At 41.7% G+C, this 15,501-nt stretch overlaps 1 protein-coding gene across 2 annotated transcripts in view; it reads left to right on the forward strand.

Annotated features, from left to right (window-relative positions):
* The window catches only part of htr4 (5-hydroxytryptamine receptor 4), a 189,614-nt gene that overhangs the window by 108,321 nt on the left and 65,792 nt on the right, over positions 1 to 15,501 (forward strand). For both annotated transcript variants that reach the window (XM_072396320.1, XM_072396321.1), the window contains exon 4: positions 11,173 to 11,373. In XM_072396320.1, coding sequence (XP_072252421.1) covers positions 11,173 to 11,373 — 201 coding nt within the window. The remainder of the gene's footprint in view (positions 1 to 11,172; positions 11,374 to 15,501) is intronic.

Genomic DNA, 15,501 nt, shown 5'->3' on the forward strand with positions numbered 1-15,501 from the left:
TGTTGCCTTTAACCTTCACACAGACATGTGAAACAGGAAGTTCACCCCACAATTCAGCAACTTTTAGAACCGCCCTCAGCATCGGTTTTTCTCCTTTACGAGCCAGGAAGAGGCTTTCTCCTGCGAGTCATCCTTGTTCAGTCTTTTTCTAACTTCCTTTAACATGCTAACTGAGGCCTGTAGAGTCTGAGATGTAGCTCTGGGCTTTTTCACCTTGGGGTGACCTTTAACCTTTAACATGCTAACTGAGGCCTGTAGAGTCTGAGATGTATGACCTTTAACCTTTAACATGCTAACTGAGGCCTGGAGAGTCTGAGATGTAGCTCTGGGCTTTTTCACCTTGGGGTGACCTTTAACCTTTAACATGCTAACTGAGGCCTGGAGAGTCTGAGATGTAGCTCTGGGCTTTTTCACCTTGGGGTGACCTTTAACCTTTAACATGCTAACTGAGGCCTATAGAGTCTGAGATGTAGCTCTGGGCTTTTTCACCTTGGGGTGACCTTTAACCTTTAACATGCTAACTGAGGCCTGTAGAGTCTGAGATGTAGCTCTGGGCTTTTTCACCTTGGGCTGACCTTTAACCTTTAACATGCTAACTGAGGCCTGTAGAGTCTGAGATGTAGCTCTGGGCTTTTTCACCTTGGGGTGACCTTTAACCTTTAACATGCTAACTGAGGCCTGTAGAGTCTGAGATGTAGCTCTGGGCTTCTTCACCTTGGGGTGAACTTGCTGGGACGTCCACTCCTGGGAAGATTGACAGCTGTCCTGAATGTTTTCCACTTGTGAATAATCTTTCTCTCTGTAGAATGATGGACTCCAGATAGTCTGGAAATGGCCTTATAACCCTTCCCAGACTGATGGGCAGCAACAGCTGCTTCTCTAAGATCATTGCTGGTGTCTTTCCTCCTTGGCATCGTGTTAAACTGACAGAACTTCTGCTTTTATAGAGCTGCTCACACTGACTGAGGATCAGTTAATCAGAGCATTGATCAGCAGCTCCTGGCTGCTTCTTACCCTCTTAGTTCCTGTGGAAGCAGTACAGGTACAAGAAGTACTTATTCTAATTATTTTGAGCTTTGGAGTAGTTTTTGTTACATAAATAATAATGATAACCACAATCTAATATGTGCTGTTGAGGTTTCATTCAGATACTTTTAAGATCTGCTGAGAACCTGAATATTAGATTTCAGAGAGAGGCTACTTACCTTTTCATGTGGCCGTATATCTGTTTGATCTGCTCCGCTACTTTGTAATTTCGTTCTTCACGGATGGTGACAGACTTCGCTCCTCTTGAGTATTGTAAAAAAGTGCTGACTTGGCTCAAACTCTTCTCAGATGGTTCTGAAACTAAGCACCTGCTGGCTTAAATGAGACAGCTGTCAGAAAGAGGGAGCTTCAGTGAAATAAACTGCCTCTTCGTGTGCTTCGATCCATCTTCAGAATGGACTCCCTCATCAGTGAACACAAACCACTGCAGTGACAGTAAAATAAGATATATTCTAAACGACGGGATGACTGATTTCAGGAGGAAACCAGTGTTATGCTGGAGCCACTGTCTTTCAGATAGTTGGTCTCCTCCTGGCTTTGTCTCTTTTTATCTGACGACACCTGAAACTTCAGGCTGGCCTTAGATGTATGTATGGCCGTATGCATCAGTCTTTGTCACTTTGTAAAAGTGAAAGTAACTCAATTTAAGAGTTAGTCTTATGTGAAACTGTAGACCTGGTGTGTTTTCAATAAGACCGATGAGTGACAAAGTCACTGCTGCGTCGTCTTCGTCCCTGAGGACAGAACAATGACCCACGGTCTTTGTTTCTCCTGCCTCATTGTCTCACTGTCCACAGGGAGATGCACAAAACTCTCAAAATGTCTGGTGCAAAAACACCGAGGCACATCTGTTCAATGGGGGATCCCCTGGGTGAGTGTTCATGATAAAAAATAAATTAATAAATAAGGAAGAACACTGAGCACATCATCAACAACCAACAAAACTGTTTCATTCCAGTATTATGAAGAGAATAATGTTTTCAATATGTTTGATTCACCTTTTTTAAACTCTTGTTTTAGCAGCTATAAATGATAAATACGTATATCATATGCATCATAAATTAAGAATAGATTAATAGATGAATAATCAGGAGAATAGTTGTTGTACCAGAGGATGAAAAACTCTGAAAAACAGAAACATGGAGCCAAAACAGAGAAGAGCAGACTCAAAGAAAAGCATATTACCAGCCCGATATTTTGTGGAGCGAGCGGTTCTTTATTTTTTCTGTTGGGACATTAGTGTATTCATGTTTTAGGTTTATATTAAGTCATTAGTTTTCCCCATCGTTCATCCAGGTTCATCCACGTCACCTGTTTTGTTCTCAGCTGCACTCCATCACCAATCACCTCCCCACAGTATTTAGTTTCCAGGTTCCCTCGTGTTCACTGCGAAATCCTCACCATCATTATGGGCGATATGGCAAAAATATATATATCACAATTTCGATTTTATCACAATCTTAAATTGAAAAGTGAAAAACAGGCAGTGTTGCAGAAGTATTTTCAGCTGGGCAGCTCGTAGCGCGGGTCAACTGCTTGAAGCAGGTGTTCGAACCCCTCCTTTTCTACCATCTTGAACGGTACCATATCTTTTGCAAAATAAAAGGTAACTGCTTCTGTTACCTCTTTCTATCACTTGCTTGACTTGTCATACGGAGTGCCTTAGTCAAATGCCTGTTAATGTTGTCTGTTTTGGTTTTAGCTAGCTGCCGCCGACGCTAGCTGCCGCCGACGCTAGCTGCCGCTAACGCTAGCTGCCGCTAACGCTAACTGCCGCTGCACACTTCATGATTTAATATCGTCATATCGCCCACCCCTACCGTCATCTCGGTCTTGTCAGGTTTTGCCTCAAGGTTTTTTCCACCGTCAGGTTTTGTTTATGTTTTTGCTAAAACTTTTTCTCCACAGTTAAGTTTCTTTGTATTCCGACTTGTCATACGGAGTGCCTTTGTCAAATGCCTGTGTTAATATTGTCTGTTTTGGTTTTAGCTAGCCGCCGCTAACGCTAGCCGCCGCTAACGCTAGCTGCCGCTGACGCCGACGCTAGCTGCCGCCAACGCTAGCTGCCGCTGCACACTTCATGATTTAATATCGTCATATCGCCCACCCCTACCGTCATCTCGGTCTTGTCAGGTTTTGCCTCAAGGCTTTTTTCCACCGTCAGGTTTTGTTTATGTTTTTGCTAAAACTTTTTCTCCACAGTTCAGTTTCTTTGTATTCCGGCTCAGCCGCGCCTTGTGTTCTTCATCTGCATCCGGGTCCTCAAACTTCCACCACAACACAGCAAACCGACCCGATGTGACACCAACATGGTGAATAAATAATGACGCTTGAAACTTACACACCACACCGAATATTTAGGACTGAGGAGGCTGCAGGCCGGCCTGAGCTCTGGAGGTAGAGATCTTCAGCGGTGATGTCACATGCGCTTTTTCCTTTGTTTCTGTTCAAAAACCTTATTGTTTTATTTAAACATATATATCAACGAGGCACAAAAAGACAAAGGGAAACTAAAGAAGAGCTCATTTGAAAAGTTATGATTGAAAAACTGTGGATTTATCAAACAGTCAACAGCTAATTCACGTTCTGTATTCTGTACTGAGCCAAGACTCAAAGATCAGGGTCACTGGGAACTGACGTCATTTGGTCTCGGCAGGACATTGTGAATGAGATGTAAAAACCTTAAGGAAGGACTTTATCGGTAGTAATGGCAGTGGTGGACACACGGTCGCTGTTGGGCTTCATTTTATGAGGTTTCCTGGTTGCAGTGGAAGTGGTAAACTGGTTATAATCACTGCAAAGCTGAATTGTGGGTAATTGTGGTTTGACTCGTTTCTGTCAAGCATCTGGATGCAAACACCAAAGGAGAGAGAAAGAAGTTTGAAATTACTGTGATAAAGTTTGCATGCGGTCAGCAGAGGGTTCCAGGTTCAATTCCCGGCTGGTTCTTCTGCATGTGTGGTTGTTTAAGCATTTAAGCATCCCCGACGCATTAAGCAGGGATAGAAGCTGGATGGATTGAAGTTTTCATGCTAGATGCATCATCAACAGCTAAATAGAAGTCAGTGGACAATTTCAAGCAAATAAAGAATGATCTACAGAAATCCCATAATTGTCATGTGCACACAGAGCTGTTAGCAGAACACTCCCAAGAGCTACGAGTTACAATATTAGCTGTTTAAAAGTCATTAAGCTTTTCCATCATGTTAATTTATTCATGAATTGTTTTCCTTTGCCTGAGGTTTGACTGGCAGGCTTAATTATGTTGCTGCGGCCTCTTCCTCTGCAGTTCTGATTGGGCAAAGGAGCTGTTTACCTCCAAATAATATTTGATTTAGCAAAACTGTAAATTCACTTATGATTTGCAATTATGCAATTATATGAGAGTTATAATGAGTTATAAAACAAGGTTAAACAGAAAAACTGCAGTCCTGAGATGTGAAGCTGATGGAAGGTTTGCTTTAAAGACAAATAGGTGCTGATTCTCAGGTTTCTCAAAGAGTTTTAGAAGTAGCACAATGGTGTTAGTCTGTCAACCAATGTTGGAAGCGAGATCTCCAGTTTCTGCTCCTGAAAGAAAATCGTCATCGAAAAGTGTTGCGATCGAAGTTTTGTGCTGATTCTTTTCCACCGGGTCCTGTGGCGTCTCCCTGGGAGACAAAGGCACTCTGATGCAGTTTGTAAACAGTTAAAAGTCCTATCTATCTATCTATCTATCTATCTATCTATCTATCTATCTATCTATCTATCTATCTATCTATCTATCTATCTATCTATCTATCTATCTATCTATCTATCTATCTATCTATCTATCTATCTATCTATCTATCTATCTATCTATCTATCTATCTATCTATCTATCTATCTATCTATCTATCTATCTATCTATCTATCTATCTATCTATCTATCTATCTATCTATCTATCTATCTATCTATCTATCTATCTATCTATCTATCTATCTATCTATCTATCTATCTATCTATCTATCTATCTATCTATCTATCTATCTATCTATCTATCTATCTATCTATCTATCTATCTATCTATCTATCTATCTATCTATCTATCTATCTATCTATCTATCTATCTATCTATCTATCTATCTATCTATCTATCTATCTATCTATCTATCTATCTATCTATCTATCTATCTATCTATCTATCTATCTATCTATCTATCTATCTATCTATCTATCTATCTATCTATCTATCTATCTATCTATCTATCTATCTATCTATCTATCTATCTATCTATCTATCTATCTATCTATCTATCTATCTATCTATCTATCTATCTATCTATCTATCTATCTATCTATCTATCTATCTATCTATCTATCTATCTATCTATCTATCTATCTATCTATCTATCTATCTATCTATCTATCATCTGCTGCTTCTCCGGGGGTCGGGGGGCAGCAGCTTTAACAGAGAAACCCAGACCTCCCTGTCCCCGGCCACTTCCTCCGGGGGGACCCCGAGGCGTTCCCAGGCCATAGTCTCTCCAACGTGTCCTGGGTCTTCCCCGGGTCTCCTCCCAGTGGGACGGGCCCAGAACACCTCCCCAGGGAGGCGTCCAGGAGGCATCCTAACCAGATGCCACCTCATCTGACTCCTCTCCATGCGGAGGAGCAGCGGTTCTACTCCGAGCCCCTCCCGGATGACTGAGCTTCTCACCCTATCTCTAAGGGAGGCCCAGACACCCTGTGGAGGAAACCCATTTCGGCCGCTTGTATTCATGATCTCGTTCTTTCAGTCTCTACCCACAGCTCGTGACCATCGGTGAGGATGGGAACCGGTAAATAGAGAGCTTCACCTTCTGGCTCAGCTCCTTCTTCACATCGACGGGTCGGTGCAGACGCTGCACCGATCCGCCGTCAATCTCACGCTCCATTCGTCCCTCACTGTGAACAAGACCCCGAGATACTTGAACTCCTCCACTTGGGGAAGGATCTCAATCCCGACCCGGAGAGAACATTCCACCCTTTTCCAGCTGAGAACCATAGTCTCGGATTTGGAGGCGCTGATGAAGTCCAATAATATAGTATATATATATATCTATATCAGTTTGGTAGACAGCAAGTAAAGAAGCTTCTTAACACCTTTCGAGGCATTTTACACGCTCCACTAAGACCCATGATAACCCAAAGTCTTCTGTTGGAGCTGATACCAGCAGAGGGGGATTCAGAGGGTGCTAAAGCGCTCGTCAGTAAGTGGCTCCTCTTGCTTCTCTCATGTCAAGTGTGTGTTCAAGAAGCTCCCTCACACAGAGACATGCTGCCACGCTGTCTGCAGGCTGTTTATTCTGCACTCTGCACAGCTCTGGAAGCAGTCACACTGTTATGATGTCAGGAATGCTGGTTCTTCGTGATAATCCGGACTACCGTGAACGGGCTTTTCATACTGAAAAAGCTGGATTTTATTTATTTTACCGCGCTAAATACCAAAAACATTTTGTTTGAAGGAGACGTGCAACTTTAAACAAGTTGACAGAATTTTTGTTCCATGCTTTGGTAAAAATATCACGGTGCAACAATGACTTCACAGCTTCGTTTAAAGCTGGGGACTTACTGTCCTACAGTTAGCTACCATGCTAATGTTAGCCCAATGAAGCTAATCGTCACTCTGTAGTAAAGCAGCAAATAGCTGCAGACCAAACTAAATAAAGAAGTGCATCACAGCTGGGAGATTAACACTTAACAGAAAACTCACTTTGTGATTCCTTTGTTACGGAATCTGCCTTATTGTTGCTCCATTTTTCAGTTTTTAGAGGCTAAAATCAACAGTATTTAATCAATAAAGACTTGGAAAAGAATCCAAGAAAAGCTGATAAGAAGTAAGGTTTTTAAGTGTGGAAATAAAACATCAAAGGAGGTCCTGGCAGACCATCCACAGCTAATTTCTTTCTTCAGCCGAGGGAACTCTATCACTGCTGAGTGTTAACTGGGCAAAGAGGAGTTTTGCTGCAGGATTTGAACCAGAACTGCGACTGAGAAACCTGTAAAAAGAAAAATGTTCAAGCTATTCCACGTTTCTTGTGATCCTCCAGACATTTGTCATGTTTCTCTGCCTTTTTCATTGAAAAACTGTTCTGATGATGCGGCTTTGATGCTTTTATACGAGCAGAACTTGTTCTACTCGACTTTTTACTCGTTCTGGTGCATTTTTTCACTAGCTGCAGAAGGATTGAACAGATCATCATCAACAGACAGAACATCTAAGTGCCGTGTTGCCTCAGCTTGAATCATAGTAAACAGTTTCGTAAAGTTGAACAGAAAATATTTACATAGCACACGGCGTGGTCATCGCTTCGCTGCATTCTGCTCAAATCGTCTCTTTTCCTCATTTAAGCACTTTACACTGAACATCATGTGCATCTGTAGCTGTGAACACAGTCGCTTCCAATAAAGTTTATTTATTCATAACACTTTAATCTTAACAGAACATGTCATCGCAGCTAAACACAGCGCCTCCATCTCTGGGGTTGGTAATGCTTTTTAAACTGTTCTGAAATGCTGCCAACACGGCTTTGTGTGTGTGTCTAATATGTAAACACATGCTCATTCATCTCCAGATTGTGTGTGTGTGTGTGTGTGTGCAGTATTTGTCTGTGATGACATCCATTCATGTGCATTTGTGTGTTTCACATGTGTTTATTACGTGTGTCTGGCCGGATTTACATGAGCTCCACCAGCAGACAGCTGGCTGGTTCCATCATTAACTGCGTGTTTTTGAGGGGCTGTTTGGGTTAGTGACAGGCTGATGGAAAAGCCTCACAGCCGGCGGCGCTCACTGAGGCTATTTATAGACCGCAGACCATCCGCGGCGCAGAGAGTGATGAGAACGCGACGGCTGACTGACCAACTTTCTTACTGGTTTCGCTGAGTAAAAAAGTCAGTAACTGACAGGCTGAGGAGTCAGCTGATTGTGTGTTGCTGTCCATCAGGTTCACATCACTAATAAAGCTGTCAATAATCAATTACTCACCGTGATTCGTCAGCGGGTTTAGAAATATGAAGCTGCTGGCTGATAGTGGCGTCCGGTCACCTCCATCACAAAGTCTCACAGGACTGCCTCCTGTGAAGCTCAAGAAAGAGACAAAGTGTGAGTCTGTCTGCCAAAGGCAGCTGTTAAAGGGATATTTCAGTGTTTTTCAGGTGGGGTTGTGTTCCTGTACTTATGAGCAGTTGTTGTCTCAGTGAACAGCAGTCAGTGTTGTCTCGATTTACGATTTGATTCATGTTTTTCTCGTCATTTCCTGTTTTATTTTGAAATATTAACTTCCCTCTCGTTTCAGGTCCTTTGCCCTTCCTCCTGTAAAGCGTCTAATTTTCTTCCCTGATTCCCAAAGTGTTTCCCCCTGTTCTCCTTGGTCCCTCATGTGTTCAAATAGTCTGCGTCTCCCTTGTCTTGTGCCTCATTACGAGTGTCTTTGATCCACAGCCACAGAATCCATGAGCCTGAAGCCTCCTTCAGAGCTAATTTTTGTTGTAAGTTCTTTAGCCTGTTTCTGTTCCTCTGTTTTTCTGAGTGGTTTCTCTTGTTGTGGCTCCGTTAAAGGAGTGTTTTAAGTTAATCGTTAAAGTTTCAGTGTTTTTGAGAGCTTCTTTTGTTTAAATCCGCCTCCTTAGGAGAGCGTGAGTTTATTATCTTTAATAGCTCTTTGTTTTCCTCCCACAGTGGAGAGGTTTTTGGTTTGATCATTTTCATAGCTGCACCCTCCTCATCCATCATTATTGAGCAGAGTGCTTCAGGAGTTTCACAGCCTCTTGGTTTGCTCTGACTGGAGATCCTCAACCACCTTATTTATTATTAATAAGCACCTTTTGCCTTAAAGACCCTGCATCTGTGTCCTGAGGCCATGACAAGTGGCTGATCTCACTGATCTGAGCTCTAACCTGAGAAATTTAATGGTTCTTTCCTCGTTTACTTTGCTACTTAAACAATTTTCCTTGTTGGTTTGGCTTTTCTTTTTTAAAGAAAAGACCTCTTTGTTAAATTCAATAAGGATATGATGGGAAGAGGGAGAGCAGGTGCAAACCTGGCCTAAAATGTCCCTGATTCAGAGGCCTAATTGGTGGCTGTAAAATTATCCCTCGGAGCAAGCATGAGTGTTTGTCTCCGTCTGGCCCTCTGAATTGGATTGAGTGGGTACAGAAAATGGCTGGATGGATAAAGTTGGTGCAACTTAAGTTCCTTCATAGTTCCTCACATGAATGATCAGCCGGTTCTTGGGGTAAATCCCTGTTTTCCTGTGTCTTGAGGACAGATTCAGAGGTAGCCGCTGCCGGGTTGCTTATATCACCCTAAGAAAAGTTCTGGCTTTCACCCAACTCTACGTTGGAAAGCAAAGAAAGCTTGATCGGGGTCAGCTAAATTGTAAATTTAGTCTTTTATCTCTGCAATAAGTTGCCTAACCTTGTCTCTGACAGCTCTGACAACTTTTTATCACAGAGAACAGGAATAAGGACTCTGGAGGCAGTTAATCAGGCTTCAGTTTTACTCTTTCTGTGTCCTTATGTCTCTAAATGTCTTATGGCTTCTAATCCTTTTCCCTCTCTGCAGTTTTATCTTCTTATGGGTTCATTTGTCCCTTATTTTCTTGTTTATCTTTGCTGCTGTTGGGAGAAAAACCCACCTGGCCTCCACTTGTAATTTAATTGCAGAGGGATTTTATTTGGTTACGAGAGGTGATGCGACCTTGTTTGTGAAAGTTCTCCTGATAGATGTATCTGAAGCTATATGTTAAGAAGCGTTAAAAATGTTTATTATTAAAGCAAATCTGTATTTATTTTACAAATTGGAACTTGTCATTTCGACGTTCCCTCGACAATTCACGATAATTCCTGCAGAAACTGTTTTGTTTTGATTACTCAGGCCTGTTATGAGCTGTTGTTGTTTTTCTATAATTGACTTTAATGGATTTCTGATCAGCTGCCTTCAAAATAACACAAAAACAAACTCTTGGGAACAAAAGGGTCCGGCGCTGTTCTGTTTTGGTGTCACAGAGAGAAACAAAAGTAACTCGATTAAAACAAATCATTTAGTATTAACATTTCAAAGGACGTTTTGTTTTAATCCTCGCCACATATCAGATTTCTCCAGAAACTTTTTCTTTTTCTCATTGATGGAATTATGCAGGTTAAAATAAACCTTTATTTTCTTTATTGTCATTGTACAAGTAGAACAAAACTTTAAAAAAGCACAATCCCTTTAAAGTGCATTGTTAATGAATAATAAAAAATAAATAATGCATAAAAAAAAAACACGAGACAACATAAAAGAAAACATTTTGCAGTATTTGCACGACTCATTAATTGCGGTTAGTAAGAGAGAGATTAAAAAACTCATATTTTCGCTGTATTTAGTGAAGTTATGGCTATAAAAACAGCTTTTTAGCCTGTTTGTCCGTGCTCTCATTGACCTGAAACATCTGCAGCAGTTGAACGTACAAATGGCCTGGCTGGGATGAGTCCTTGAGAATGTCGGTAGCCCTCCTGAGGCAGCGGGAACTGTGCAGATCTTCCAGGGCGGGGCGTGTTGACAACCCTCTGGAGCACTTTCCTCTCTGAACAGGAAGTCAGGAAACTCTCTATGGAGCAGCGATGGAGGGACACCAGCAGCTTTTCCATTGAGGAAGTTACTCCTGAGGACTCTCAGGAAGTAGAGTCTCTGTTGTGCCTTCTTGATGGTGGTCGTGGTGTTGATGCTCCAGGTGAAGACACCCAGATAGTGGATACTGCCTCCCTCTCCACCTGTTTTCCCCCCATGGACTGTTTTGTCTTCCCTCCTGAAGTCTATGACCAGCTCCTGGTCATAGAGACCAGGTTGGTGTCTGAGCACCACACTGACAGCTGCTCCACCTCGTCCCGGCAGGCTGACTCATAATAGTGTTGCTGGAGTGGGCCCAGCACACATCCCTGAGGGGCGCCGAGGTTCATACTGAGGGCTGGGGAGATGTGGGGATCTAACTTCACCCTCAGACAGGAAGTCTTTGATCCAAAGGCAGATGGTGGTCTGACAGTTTGGTCACCAGTCTGTTGGGGAGGATGCTATCAAACGCAGAGAAGAAGGTGTATTCTACTCCACCTTCATGTTTCTTCTCTTTCTCTCCTTCTGTCAGGAAAATTAAGACCAACTACTTCATTGTGTCCCTGGCGTTTGCCGACCTGCTCGTGTCGGTGCTGGTGATGCCGTTTGGGGCCATCGAGCTGGTCCACGAGCACTGGATTTACGGGGAGACGTTCTGTCTGGTTCGGACCTCGCTGGACGTCCTGCTGACCACGGCATCTATACTGCACCTGTGCTGCATTGCTCTGGACAGGTGAGACTTATGCATTCTTCCTCTAAACCTGCACTGAAGCTGATAAAATTATAACCATCTATGATTCTGTCAGCTTTGAAGGCTTTTCTGTGCTGTTGCAAGATGAATGATAGAGTGAGCTTGTGCAGGTCTGAAGTATTGGATCCGTATCAGGGTTGTTTTATTTAAGACGGCACCACCTGAAGTTGTTCTCAGACCAAAACTTTAGTGCTTGACTCCATCATAAAGGTGGTAAGGAGCACACTTCAGCTGATATCTTCTGATTTAAGCAACAGGCTCACTGATGATTGTGACATTAACACCAGTTAAAGGGCTTAGAGTAGCAGCTTTGATGTGGGCAGGATACACTTTTTTAATTGCTTTTTCTAGGCTGCTGAAATGAATTTCTTGGAGTTGCTTTTAAATGCAAAACATTGTGGGATGTGTTATGATTCCACTGCTCTCATAAGACTGCGAGTGAACGAGTTTTCTGTATTTTTCTGATGACAATACGTCGGTATTTGCGTATAGTGACACCGTACCTCATTGTAAATGCTCCTAAACTCTGTTTATTCACAGTGTCAGAGAGTCAGAATAATGGAAAACAAGCTAAGTACGTGCATTTTTAAAGGAACAAACACAGATGAAATTCCAATTTAGACACACCAAGGATGCAAAGCTCATGAGGAAATGGTCTTTTCATTTGATTATCTGTCCGGAGAAGCTTTGAACTCCTCTTTGCATACAGCTGCCTCCAAAGCCTGCCACAGCACTACTTCAATTACAAACCCAGAGCAAAGCAATAAGCCCCCGTGCCCCCTGTGAGCCACGTCCCATCTCCTGTCGAAAGCATTTCCCCCTTCGACTTACTTTAATTGCATTTCCTTTATTGTTGGCTTCTCAGCACAATATTCTTAGTTTTAATCTTATTGACAAAACTTGCTGTTAACTTTCAGTATTTCCTGCTAATTTCCATGCCACCACGTTACTTCTATCACCTATTTAGAATAATTATTCATGTTTTACGCAGCTTTTCAATAAATGGGAATTATTTAAAAAGTAATTCTAATTAAAATCTTGGCCAGGTGAAACGATATATACAGAAAAATGTTGTTACACCCCAGAAACTGCTGGCTCAGCCTCTGTCTTTGACTCATTGTTTAGGTTTGGGCATTGACCGGCTTGTAAACTATAATTAAAGTGTCAGGCAGTTTGAAAGTCATTACATATCTGAAGAATGAGACAGAAAGATGGAGTTTTTATGTAAAACTGCAGGATTACACCAGGAGTTAATAAAAGTATCACTCAAGCTCAAACTGAAAGAGCTCATCTGGATCAAGTGTTTCTCACAGTGCTGAGCAAAGGAGGTTTGTTCTGATGGATATGACACACAAATTCAGTCTGATATTCAACAAAAACACACAATCATTCGTTCTGCAGAACAACAGAAACAAAGGAAACTGGAAACAAGCCTTGGCAGGTTTAACCTGGACGCTGGTAATCTCCATTAATTACTTTCACTCAGAAGCAAACTTCTTCCCTGTTTGGGAATCCATCTGCCAGAGCGAGATAAACACTATCACAGTAAGCTGAAACAGTAAGAGAGCAGCTTGTTTTCAAGCAAAAGCATCTTTGGACAAGCAATTTTCCTCCATTTTCTTATTATTTACGCCTAAAAACACTCGAATGGTTGAAAGAATGGGGGCTTTAATAAGTATTCAGTGAGAGGAGTATTTAAATCAATGTTTGCAGGGACTAATTTACTGCAGATTGAAGCTTTCGACATGGGTGATGAGGAGGAAAACAGCAGCGTTTGGTAGAGAGGAGACCATTTCTTCTTCTTGAGTTTATTTAGAATCCCAGGAGATATTATCCAAACCCCAACATTAATGATGATAATCGCAACCGGCCCAATTTTTACCCCCATTTCTGGTCCAGACATTTCCAAATAACTCTCGAAGGATGTTTCCAGGCTAAGGAAGTTTTTATAAACATTACTGTGGAGATGATGCTGGCAGATTGTATTTAAAATTAAATATCCCCATCGGCCAATCAACACTGACATGCAGATACGGCTAATTTGACCTACTTGTGATGATTTTCAGGATTGTCGGGGGAGACAATCAAGAAGTCTACAGTTTCGCTTGAGAATGTTGGTTATATGCATCTAAAATGGGCCAAAAAGAGCTAAAGAGCAGAAGCTTCTGTCCATCCATCCATTTTCTACACCTGCTTCATACACTGAAAGCATCACGAACCTCGACCATAAACGTGTCATGACGGCATATTTACCAAATAAGGAAATATACTGAAGTAAAAAGAGGAAAACGTGGACGAAAACTTCATTAAAAACAGTATAAGTCCCCTTTATTGTGGCTTCAAGGACACCTCTGCTTCAGAGAATGTGTCAGAATGTGAGATTCCAGTTTTCATGACTCACGGCTGAACATTTCTGTTAAAAACTGCCTCCTTGAAGGTGGTCCTTGATCTTTTCAGGGCTCCTTTTTTGTCAATTAGATTTCTTTTGAAGCAGTCACATGGAATGATTCTTTTTCGGGCTCCTGTTCATTTTTGTGTCAACATACTCACCTTTTGTTCAGAGAATCAGCTGGATCTCTCAAATCTGGACAGAATCTTTGTGAAAATACACCCCCGCCTTTGTTTCCCTGCTTCTATCAGTGGAAAAACAGTGAAAAATGTTTCAATCTGGAGCCCAATATGAGTCTTAGCTGGACAAGCTAAATGGCTAAGCTAAGAGAAAGAAAACCTGTCGACTCACCTCTGTGCTGAGGGCTGAAGATCGAGCCTCCCGACAGCTTTTGCCACTTTGCATAGTGAGCCGTGGTGCAACAGGACAGCCAAAAGAAACGAGCTTCCTCCAGAGACCTGAACTCTGCTGCTGTTTGGGGGCAAAGAGAAACGATTTCACACGAATCCAGACGAGAAGCAGCACATGTTGAAAGACAGACATATAATGTGCAGGACCTGCACACTGACCCATAAACACACACAGATGCATGTTCACAGCAGCCTGTTTCCCATCTGGGGATTTTATTTGTAGCTTTTTCTGTGCAAATACTGCTCAGGAAATACTTCAGTTCCAGATGCTTTAATTGTTATGTAACCTCCTTACTGCTTTTGTTTTGATTATAATCACAGATATGATGTGATATGAGAAAGTTTAAACCTTCCTTCATAGCTGAGTGAGAGGAGGATAAAATGATGCATCTACTTGCATTAATTTGTCACAAAAATAGCAAAATATCCCCTTTTTAAATTGAGTTTTCTTGGATTATACTGAAATTAAAAATGAGGACGAGGGCAAGTGTTATTATCTAGCTATTATCTGCAAAAATTCACATTATTATCGCTTTGCTGGCAGAGACGGTGTGATAGAAGCTGCAGTAAATCAATATTTCATTCGTTTAAAGACATTAAAATACAAACAAGCAACAACTAAACGGATGATAAGAGTTTATGGGAAATAAGTTGCACTGCTCTCCTCCTCCAACACAAGCAGCCAAACCTTTTCAGGTGAAAAACACTGAAAGATGCTGGTGGAAAATTCATCTCCAGCTTGTTTACGCTTTTGACGGAAAGGGAAGGAGGAAGGCTGCTGCTGTCATTTGTAGCTTCCCAAAAACGAGGGGAAAAAAACAGACCAAGAAAGAAAACAACATGTAAATCTCTGCAGGGAAGAGTCTGTTAGCTGCATCAGAGACTGAGAAGGTATAGGAAACAATAAGGGAAAATACACACTCTGTTTATTTCTGCATATAAAGCATATAAATTTAGCTTTTGCTTTGTTTTTAAAAGTTCAGTGAAGCACAAAAACTTCTTCACAGACGATAACTTCTCGAGTGGGACCTTCAAAGCTGACCTTCACCTATTCGTCTTTGTTTACCGGAAAGGTTCTATCACAGTTTAAGGATGGCTTAAGACCCGAAGGCAGAATACAGGGAACTGGATGATGGACCAAAAAGATGGATAAATATGTTGAAAAAGAAAAAGTCTGACAATCAAAATCCAAAAGTCCTGTTCAAGGCTGGAAGAAACACAGACACAAAGAGGAAGACAGTAATAACTCACCGTGAATAAAGAGGAATAATAAGGTGCATGACAGCTCAGTAAAGTAAGATCAGGTGAGTA

The sequence above is a fragment of the Leuresthes tenuis genome, unplaced genomic scaffold (genome assembly GCF_036924035.1).
Source record: "Leuresthes tenuis unplaced genomic scaffold, fLeuTen1.0.hap1 SCAF_11, whole genome shotgun sequence".
In the NCBI taxonomy this organism is placed as follows: domain Eukaryota; kingdom Metazoa; phylum Chordata; class Actinopteri; order Atheriniformes; family Atherinopsidae; genus Leuresthes; species Leuresthes tenuis.